The 11549-nt window shown below is 39.2% G+C and overlaps 1 protein-coding gene across 1 annotated transcript; it reads right to left on the bottom strand.

The window, feature by feature from the left end:
• Positions 1-358: 358 nt before the first annotated feature.
• On the bottom strand, positions 359-1288 carry LOC140070124 (olfactory receptor 5V1-like). Its single transcript, XM_072116458.1, has one exon. It carries the CDS (start codon positions 1286-1288, stop codon positions 359-361), a length of 930 nt encoding a protein of 309 aa, XP_071972559.1.
• Positions 1289-11549: the final 10261 nt, after the last annotated feature.

Below are 11549 nucleotides of genomic sequence, written 5' to 3' on the forward strand. Positions count from 1 at the left end.
TTGGACGTTGCTCATGTAGGTTCTGTTAAGCACTCTCATCACAATCTCCACGTTTTATAGAACATAGCAGACACTTTCTGGTGGTATGAGATTTGGCGGGAAATTAAAAAAGATAAAAGGATATTTTCTTATCACTCCAAAACACACAGTGCATTTTCTCTCTTAGATATGGCATTTACTGATATAAATACACTTAAAATTTATACACATTGTAAATACGGAGTTAGAGGGGTCTCCGATCATGCCCCCTTGGTGTGTAATATATTACTGGGAAAAGTGTAAATACAGGATGGTTTAAAACCATGACCCTTACTGATTAAAATTTATGGCATCAGGAGTTTGTAAAAATGCAAGTTACTCAAAATTTGTTACAAAATTTGACTAAGACTTTTCTTAAAACATTTTTTACATCCCTATTTCTTAGTGCATATATAAAAGGGTTCAATACTGGAGTGACAACAGTGTACATCAGAGAATAAAATTTATCATATTTACTACCAGCAGGCCTAAGGTATATAACAAAGGCTGTGCAGAAAAATAACAAGGCAACTATAAGATGAGATGAACAGGTGGAGAACGCTTTCTGTTTACCAGAAGAACTTTTAATCCTAGAAACAGTTTTAATAATTTTGCCATAGAGCCCAACAATCATCAGAAATGGGACAATGGTTCCTAGAGTGGCGGCTGTGGTCGTCACTGTATAGGCCAGACATGGATTAGAACATGCCAGACTCTGAAGTGGAGCCAGATCACAGAGGAAATGATTAATCTTATTGGGGCCACAAAAATCCAAAAACAGTGTAAATAATGTTACAGATAAAGAGTTAAAGAAGCCAATAAACCATGGAATAATAGCCAGTCTTATACAGAGGGCCTTATTCATTATAACCATATAGTGTAATGGTTTATTGATGGCCACGTGCCTATCGTATGCCATTATCATAATGCAAATACATTCCACTTGTCCCAAAGTAATAAATGCATAAACTTGCAGGAAGCAACCTGTGAAGGATATTTTCTGATCCCCGGTTATCAGGTTGTCTAAGAGCTTTGGAATTGCTATAGATACAAACAACATTTCCTCGGCGGCAAATAAACTAATAAAAAAATACATAGGTGTATGGAGTGAATGCTCCCCTATGACCAGAAGAATAATAACCAGATTTCCAACTATACACACAATGTATGTAACGAAGATAAGAATGAAGAGGAAAATCCGATACTGATGGAATTCTGAGAAAGCCAAAAGGATGAATTCTGTCACAGAGGTTTTGTTACGGGATTCCATTGTAAATCAAGAAGTTCTGTGAAAAAAAGTTATAGTGTATATATAACTGATTAGAATTCTTCCTTTCTACATTACCGTAAGATATTTTCTTAACAAAAACAACTTTACTTTAATAGCTTAACCCTGCAATGTCCCATGTATAACCTATGGTTAAGATAATTATTGAAGGCCCGGGGCATAGATGACTAAATACTGCTGCAAAGACTTATCTGTGATAGTATAGATAGTAGCTGTAACATCTAAGTTTTAGTCCCTCTACAACAAACTGGCATGAGTAAGGAAGACTGGTGAATAACAATGTACCATAGATGTTACTGTGTTCACCTATATTATAGTAAGCCAACTTGACTTTGGAACCTCTTCTATGCCTTGGACGACTATTGAAGTCATTGTCAAAGACCACCTGTCGACTAGTAAAAAGGTATGGCTAAGTCATCATTAAGGGACACATTTTGCCCCATTTGGACTGAGGACCATAAATGTTAATAAGACAAAGCTCCTGTCCCTTCAAAAGAACATCTAAGATCAGGAACCTTCCCATTACTCAACCTGTTGGCATTCTACTGCTGCTTGAAAAAGGACCGCTACTGCTCTATATGGTTCGTACACAAGAGAATAAAAGAAAGGTCCTTGTCACCATTGCTTTTTAACTTTGAAAGCTAAATATGGCAGCCTGGCCTCCTGCAAATATCAGCTTCAAGACATTTGAAGGCCGCGAAACAAATTTGATTCACAGATTTGAATGAGGAGTTGTTCCTGCCAGGCTAATCTGATCTGCTTAAATGAGCAGCTAAGTTTTAGACTGAACATGGAGGAGGCTGTGGATATTGTGTATCTGTACTTTTCCAAGGCATTTGATACCATGCTGCGTATAAGTTTGGTGCATAAAATGAGACTTCTAGGACAAGGGATATTTGGGTATTTGGGTAAGCAATTGGCTTAGTGATAGGAAACGGGGGTCATCATTAATGGGACATTCTGAGATTGGGTTGAAGTTACCAGCAGAGTGCCACGGGGGTAAGTATTAGGCTCCCTTCTTTTTGGTATTTTTATTAATTATCTCATAGAGGGTAAACACAGTAGAATTTCAATATTTGCAGATGATACTAAGCTCTGTAAAGTAATTAATACCAAAGCTGATAGCATAACATTACAGAGGGATCTGTGGAAGCTTCAGGTATGGATGGAGTGGCGTAACTAGAAGCTGATGGGCCCCAGTGCAAAGACTGTGTCAGGCCCCCGACTATATGGTTTATAAGGTGCGACCGCAAGCTCTGCATGCCCTCAAATTACGCCCCTGGATGGATTAATGGCTGATGAAGTTTAATGTAGATAAATGTAAATGTGTGAAAATGACATAAAAGGAATGGAATGGCTGAAGAGGAGAACAACCACGATTATTAGGGGAATAAAGGTACTTGAATACAGTGATAAGAAAGATGATTTCAAACTTTGGGTCAGACAGCTTAGAAAAAAGACAGCTGATGGGAGATCTAATTACAATGTACAAGAACCTGAATGGGCAGTATATAACTATTTCCAGAGATCTTTTTGTACCTAGGCCTAGGGGTACCGCACTCCTAATGAAATGCGGATGGTGCTTGCGTCGGGTACTCAACCCAAAAATATAGTAGAGGAGAACGTAGCATACATCCTATGGTGAAATGGTAGAAAACAAGCAATGGGGAAAACAACACTGAAGGCAAAGGCACTGGGGAAAAAGGGGCGGATACTTACTGGAAGAAGTAGCTGTGTGTGGGCTCAGGTGGCAGCAGACCTTTTTAGCAACCAGTAGAAGGATAGGGAAATATTCCAGCACTCCAAGTCTTCTAAAATCATAGCATTTTATTCTTCATATTAAAAGCGTGCAGCCATATCCAGTGTGACCACTGATACACGATCTACGCGTTTCGGACTAAATTGTGGAGTCCTTAGTCATGATCTGATCTTTTTAGCAACCCCCAAGAAAGGAACTTTCCCGAGTCTAGATTGTAACCAATGTTCTTCAGTGATCAAGGGTGAATCTTTGAACCACCCCTGAACTGGACTATACATGTAACTCTCAATTTGTGGTATATTTGCTGAAGTGCCCATGAGGACTAGGATATGTTGGGGAAACAATCACCCCAATAAAGGACAGAATAAGTAAAAATAAGTCCACCATCCATACAAATCAAAATTTACTTTGTGTACCAGCTCACTTCAACTCCCACCACCACCACCCTTCGCAATTGTTATTTCAGGTAATTGAACAAATTGAAATGCCAAGGCGAGGAGGAAACCGTGCGGCTCTTCTATGCCAGAGAGAGGCATACTGGATACATACTCTTCAGACAATTGAACCAACGGGACTCAATCGTGCCTATGACCGATCATTTTCTTAATATATTCTTTCATGTAATGTATATTTGTTGACTATGAGGATGATTCTTTCTCTAATTTGTCTTACTTTTGCTTTTCAGAAAAAATAGATTATACGTGGATATGATCAATGGGACTGACCCCTACACATAGATTTGTGGTTAATGGTAACTGTATACACATATTATAGTAATATTAACATACATTATAGTATCCATTGCAACCATTACTCATCTCTCACTGCAGTTACCCACTCCTAACCATGCCTCTATGATCTTTGAAGAGGCTTTCTCTTTTAAATATACCCTAATAGTCTCATATCTCTCCTGCCTATATCTCATACTCCTCTTTATTCTCTTTACATGATTCACTATTTATATACACACTCTGATATACCATCCTGCTAATTCTTTACTCAGTCCCATTTAAACATCTCCATCCATCCCACATCCCTTTATACCTATACAACTCATAGAACACCCTATGTTGTACACTTAAATAGTCAACATGCCTATATACATATTCTTCCTATTCTACACTATGGCCGGGCCAGTGAAGAGCCGTGCTCTTGCAAATTTCCCCGACTCTGGGGATGTGGACCGCGGCTCCTCCGATGTGCATGTGTGCCGTGCGGCGCGTCTCCATAGTGACCTGATACTTTAGGTCCGTGATCGCGCCCTCCACGTGCATGCGCAGTGGAATGGCTCACGAGCCGCGGACCGAACTTCCGGTCTCACGGCCGTGCGCTCTCACTGGCCCGGCCCCCATTAGTCCGTGCTTATAGGCACAAGACACACAGGCACCGGCCCACCTGCTGCCACCTGAGCCCACACACAGCTACTTCTTCCAGTAAGTATCCGCCCCTTGTTCCCCAGTGCCTTTGCCTTCAGTGTTGTTTTCCCCATTGATTGTTTTCTACCATTTCTCCTCCCATTTCCTTTCAGGGGCTTGTTACATATAACATCCATATAGATCATCTTGTTCTCCCTATCTCCTGTCTCCTTTATAACCCTGTTACAAGTACATATAGATAAGATGATGTCATCATAACTCTTGGTCAGTTTGTACCACCTTTTTACATCTACTCCACTTGATAAGTTTAAACATTTACTACGGACATATACCTCTTGTATACCAGCAATACTATACATTCTCTCCCATACATACTCATTCATGATGTCCAATATAATCGTTCAAATGTATATATCAATATATCTATATACCAAAATGCTAACCATGCTCTACTTTCTACATCAGTTGCAGATCGTGCTTGACAAAGGTCGATTCAGACCGAAACGTCGCTAAAAGGAATCTTATGATCTGTTGTTACAATATATGATTCTTTAAAATTTTGTGGTGGAGCTGTAAATAACATGATATGAATTAAAAGAAAATCGAAAAAATCATCATAGGATGTGTGCTACGTTCTTTTCTATTCTAACATCACCATAGACAGGGGACATCCTTTACACCTAGAGGAGAGGCTGTTCTACCATCGCCATAAGCAGGGGGAATCCCCTAGGCCAGTGATGGCTAACCTATGGCACTGGTGCCAGAGGTGGCACTCAGAGCCCTTTCTGTGGGCACTCAGGCCATTACCAGAGTTGACTCCAGGTATCTCCTGCAGTCCCAGACAGCCCAGGACTTGCTGTGCACAGAGCTATATTAAAGTGACAGCTGTACCTGGGACTATTTTCTGCTTTTCTGGTGTCCTCAGGGGCTGGTATCAATGAAAACTGTGATAGAGCAGGGAGTATAAATCACAAATTAAATTTCTGTGTTGGCACTTTGCGATAAATAAGCGGGTCTTTGTTGTCGTTTGGGCACTCGGTCTCTAAAAGGTTCGCCATCACTGCCCTAGGCCTAAGGGAGAGGTGGTTCTACCATTAAACATTTGTTTAATTCTTATACGCTGGACTTGATGGACTTGTGTCTTTTTCCAACCTTATATACTATGATACTATGAGGAGCATGACTCTAGGTTTTAGCAATGACCTAGGAATGCAATGAAAATAAGTCCTGCTCCTCCTTTCAGGCCCTGCTCCATACTTTATTTAATTAATTATCTTTGACTGGAGTGTTTGTTTAATGCTGGTGATCATAATGGACGTCGGAGTCAACAGAGTGGGTCCCGAAATCCTGGGTGAATGTGTTAGATTCATTTTTTTCCTCAGTTTCTGAAGAGGAATTTGTCCACCTATTTTTTGACTCAGAAGTGTCAATATTGGCTTTGTCATTCTCATGCCCAGACTCCAGGTCAGTTTGCCATTCTGAGGATGCCGCATCTATAGAGGAGGAATAAATTCAGTTGTGCACTAGAGGAGAATGAAGCATAAATTCCAAGCCCATGAAGCCCATCTTTAGCAGGAGCTCAACTTCCTTAGCTTTAGGAGAACAGGCATCGCTGCCCTTCTATCAAAGTTGGACATCTGGCCCCCATTCCTCTCAGAGGGCTTCAAGGCCATACCTCTAAGAAGCATATATCATTTCCTCACCCTCTACATTGATCTTTCCCCCTTTCTCGGAGCCTCCAGGAGACATGCTGCATAATGGCAACCAAAGGCATTAAGACAAGAATCAGGAAACCCAATCTTTACAAACTGAGATATAAACAGTTTTTACATTTCTTCCTTCCTCAAATTCAAACATTTACACTTTTCTACGCACTTGCTGGACCAGCAGTAATTCCAAATGACTGGACACCCTTTAATGGGTATTCCCATTTTAACAAATAAAGGTTATTATTTGAATAATAAAAAGTTGTACAATTTTCCAATATACTTTCTGTATCAATTCCTCACTGTTGCTTCCAGTGGACATAAATCTGTCCATGGTCACATGTCCATGTACAGAGCTGTGTGTGAGCTTGTTTCCCTATGCAACAAATTGTACCTCAAAGTAACAGTATTTAATGTTCCATGTTGTCTACTGTGAAGCGAGAATTTTTTTTTTACAAAAGGAGGTGAAATTGGTAAAAAAACATATTTGCACCATTTTCTTGTATTTTATGTGTTTCTCTCTGAGCCCCAAATGACACCTCTCCTTTGTTCTTTGGGTCAGTATGATCACTGTTGTTTCTGAATGTGTGAACAAATCCTTAAAGAAAAAAAATGAAATTGATGTAATAGGATGCAATGTAAAGTAAGAGTCTTAATTTTTATCCTTAGTTTGAAAATGGCGCCACCTTAGATGTTTTTCACTTGCACTAGTAGTACTTCTGGACTCGGCTATGCTGGGTAATACAATACAATTTTGGAGAATATCTATAAAATTCCACTTACTTGATTAGTTTGATAAATATAGTCTCTAAAAAAATTTAAAATCATCCCCTGTAGCTCGGTAATATTTAATATATGATTGATAATCTCCCTTTTATTATAAAGATTGTGAGTTTAACCCCTTAACGCTCTGCGCCGTAGCTCTACGGCGCAGAGGTATAAGGGATGTATGAAGAGGGCTCACGGGCTGAGTCCTCTTCATACAGAGGTGGGGGTTTTTGCATATTGCACAAAACCCCCACCGCTAATAACCGCGGTCGGTGCTTGCGTGGGCGCCGCCATCTTTTTTCCGATCGCCACGCCCCCGAACGTCATCGGGGGGCGGCGATCGGTTGCCATGGTAGCCTCGTGTCTTCTTTTGACACGAGGCTATCTGGCAGCTGCAGATTCGTTACAATGAGCCAGTGGCTCATTGTAATGAATGTGCTGCAAAAATGCCATATATTGCAATACAGAAGTATTGCAGTATATGGTAGCAGCGATCTGACCATCTAGGGTTAATGTACCCTAGATGGTCTAAAAGATAGTGAAAAAAAAAATAAAAAAAAAAGTTTAAAAAATAAAAAAAATTAATAAAATATTAAAAGTTCAAATCACCCCCCTTTCCCTAGAACGGATATAAAACATAATAAACAGTAAAAATCACAGACATATTAGGTATCGCCGCGTCCCAAAATGCCCGATCTATCAAAATATAAAAACGGTTACAGACGGCGGTGACCTCCGAGGCGGGAAATGGCGCCCAAATGTCCGAAATGCGACTTTTACACCTTTTTACATAACATAAAAAATGAAATAAAAAATGATCAAAATGTTGCACAGACCTCAAAATGGTAGCAATGAAAACGTCGCCTCATTTCGCAAAAAATGACCCCTCACACATCTCTGTGCGCCAAAGTATGAAAAAGTTATTAGCGTCAGAAGATGGCAAAAATTTTTTTTTCTTTTTTGTACACATTCGTTTAATTTTTGAAAATGTATTAAAACACAATAAAACCTATATAAATTTGGTATCACCGCGATCGCACCGAACCAAAGAATAAAGTAGGCATATTATTTGGAGCGAAGAGTGAAAGTAGTAAAAACTGAGCCCACAAGAACGTGACGCACGTGCGTTTTTTTTTCAATTTTTCCACATTTGGAATTTTTTTTCAGCTTCGCAGTACACGGCATGTTAAAATAAATAACATCACGGGAAAGTAAAATTTGTTACGCACAAAATAAGTCCTCACACAGGTCTGTACACGGAACAATGGAAAAGTTATGGATTTTTGAAGTTGGAGAGCGAGAAATGAGCCGGAAAACCCTCCGTCCTTAAGGGGTTAAAGAAACTGGGGACCTGTCACATGACATAACCATAAGGGATTTATAGGATATTTTGAACAAATGATATCAAATTATAAGAAATCTCAAAAGACCAGGTCTACTGATTGTAGAAATGTAACCTAGTTTACATAATACATGTTTTAATAGACATTTAACACCTGCACCTACGATTGGGGTAGGTGTTAGTGGTGGTGGTTCGGGTAACCCGAAAATATTTTAAAAATGCATTGATCTGCTCATCCGCAAGTATTCCTTCAAAGACACCTTCACAATAAATGATAAGACATTAATGAATATTAGTTGGTCCGGTGTCCCACACCAGCCAGGTTGTATCAGAATAACCCAATCTTTACAATCAGATGTATCTAAATGATAATGTTTATTGCTATCCCTATTTTCCTTAAAGGGGTTTTCCCACAATGCAAGTTAGGCTCTATCCACAAGTTAGGGCCTAACTTGCTGATCGGTGGGGGTCGCAGTAATGGCACCCTTAGGGATCACGAGAGGTCCGATGTACCCCCATCGCACCATGAGATGACCTGGAGCAGCTGGTCGCGCATGTGTGGGCTGCCCGTTCATCCCTTTGGAGTTGGTGGCGATTGTAGAGCGCCATACTTACTTTTCACATGTGAATGTTGCCGACTGCGTTTATTTCTACAACAGGCAGGGCCTGGTTTAGAGATGAACGCTACACATGCCCCCGTCTCTGAAGCCTCTTGATGTATTGCGCTGCGCAAGAGCACATGAGCACATGATAAATGTATGATAAAAATCCTCCAATGAGTCTAAAGGCAATAGATGCACAAGAAATTCACTAATTCAAGATTTGGAGATCAATGATGACGTTCCAGAAGACAAAGTTATGATTATATATTTAACCCCTTCCCGCACTCTGACATAATTCTACGTCATAGGATGTGGGTAGTTCCCATTCTGGGACAAAATAAAACAGTTAAAAAAGTTAAAAAAAAGTGTAATTAAAACAATTATTAAAAAAAGAATAAAAGTCCCCTGAAGTCCCATCCCATTCAATAATCAAATAAAACATAAAAAAAATTAAAATCACCTAAAAAAACACAACATATTGGGTAGCAAAAAGTCCATAACCACCCCTACAATAAAATTAAATTGTCACTGAACCCATACGGTGAACGCCGTAAAAAAACGGAAAACAAACGTGCAAAAATAATGAAATTTTCACATCTGACCTCATTAAAAGCGCATAAAAAGTGATCAAAAAGTAACATTTATCCCGACATGATACCAAGAAAAAGTACAGCTTGTCCTACGAAAAATAAGCTATAAAACAGTTCTGTAAACAAAAAAATATAAATGTCATGCCCATTGTTAAAGGGCGATGCAAAAACAAGCAAATTTCTCACAAAATGAGTTCTATATTCTACAAAACAAGCTAACCATAAAAAAGCTAAATACATGGATTATATCACCATAACCGTGATGACCCATAGAATGAAGATAACACATTATTAGTGATTTTTTTAACCACCACCAACAAAGAGTTAATAAAATCTGATTATTAGCTATTGAGACCCTTCTGGAAATGATGTACCTGAAATGCGGATCTCATCTACAAAAAAAAAAATAGTCCCCCATATGTCCAATGTTTTAACACTTGTGAAGCATCTAAAGGGTTAACACACATCTTAGGCCCCTTCCACACTTGCGAGATTGATGCGCTGAACTCGCAGCGAGTGCTACCTGCATCTCCCAGACTAAACGACGCAACCCTGAACTGAACTCAGCATGTCAGTTCAGTTTTGGTTTGCAGTGTTCGGGCTGGGTGATCCAGGAAGCACTCCCTGTGAGTGTGATGCGAGTTCACTGCATCAAACTTGCAAGTGTGGAAGGGGAATTAACCCCTAAATGATCGCCCTATTGGCTTTTTATGGCGGTCATTAAGGGTACTTCTTCTGACTTGACGCCTTTCTACGGCGGCCCGTCAGAAGTAGATTTCAGGACATTGGGTATCGCTGGTGCCAATGTCGGGCTGGGATGTTACTAACAACCGGGATTCGAAAGACTCTGGGCGATCCCAGCACTTACCGGGGGATTTGATCCCTCCTGCCGCAGCCCCGGGGTCTGGCAAGTGCTGTTGGCTTCTCTTCTCGTCGGGTTCCGTCTTCCTGGCAGGACACGGTTGTAAGTAACTGAGCATGCTCAGTTATTTGCATAGTACACTGCAATATTGCAGTGTATGGGCTTGAACAAGCGATCGGATGAACGCTTATTCAAGCCCAAATATGGAATGTGTAAAAAATGTAAAAAAAAAGTTAAAATCATTCTATAATAATAATTAAATATATAAATAAAATGAAAGTCCCATAATCTCCCCAGTTGCACATAAAATGCAAATAAAGTATATAAAACACAAAAATACCAAAAACCGTACATATTTGGTATCACCGCGTCCGTATTAAACTGTACAAAATATCTAAATCAATATTGAACCCGCACAGTGTGAAAAAAACATTAAAAACTTCACGTAATATACAATCTTTCATCAAAAACCATCACAAAAAATGTTTTAAAAAGTGATTAAAAAGCTACGTTCCCTAATATGATAGGACTGAAAAGAACAACTCTTTTCACAAAAAATAAGCCCTCCACCAGATCTGTCAAGAGAAAAATACAGAAGTTATGGCCCTGAAAATTTATCGACAGTAAAAACAATGCGATTTTCTAAAATATTGAAAAAAGTGCTAAAAATCCCAAATAAAATGTATGATTTTGTTTGTGTCCCCCTTTAAATAGTTAATAACATCTCATGAATAAGCTGTAGACCCCCAAAATGACTTATCTATACATTGTATCTCATCCCATACATAATAAGCCCTCACATTACCAAAAAATTTTAAATTTTATAGCCTGTACAATGTGACAATACAAATCTGCTGTGAATGGCGCTACTTCCATCCTATGCCCGGCTGTGCGCCAGTACAGAAGTTTACCACCACATATGGGGTATTGCTACACTCGGGAGAAATTGGGCATCAAACTTTGCAGAGCATTTCATCATTTTATTCATTACAAAATCAGGTTTGGCCTAAATATTGTATTTTCTAAAAAAAATTCTAAAGTTTCTAAATCGCAGGTTCATATTGTTTAAACCCATGTGAAACACTTAAAGGGTTAATAGACTTAATACAAGTTGTTTTACATACGTTGAAGGATATAGTTTATATAGTGGAGTAATTTATGGGGTTTTACTATTATCCCTCAAAATGTGAGTTTTGGCTATTTTCATAAAAATTTGAAAAATTACACCTAAATTTCTG

Source organism: Engystomops pustulosus, chromosome 7 (genome assembly GCF_040894005.1).
Source record: "Engystomops pustulosus chromosome 7, aEngPut4.maternal, whole genome shotgun sequence".
Classification (NCBI taxonomy): domain Eukaryota; kingdom Metazoa; phylum Chordata; class Amphibia; order Anura; family Leptodactylidae; genus Engystomops; species Engystomops pustulosus.

What these genes read in the sequence shown, in the direction of transcription:
- LOC140070124 (XM_072116458.1), bottom strand. Translation starts at nt 1,288, where the DNA reads ATGGAATCCCGTAACAAAACCTCTGTGACAGAATTCATCCTTTTGGCT.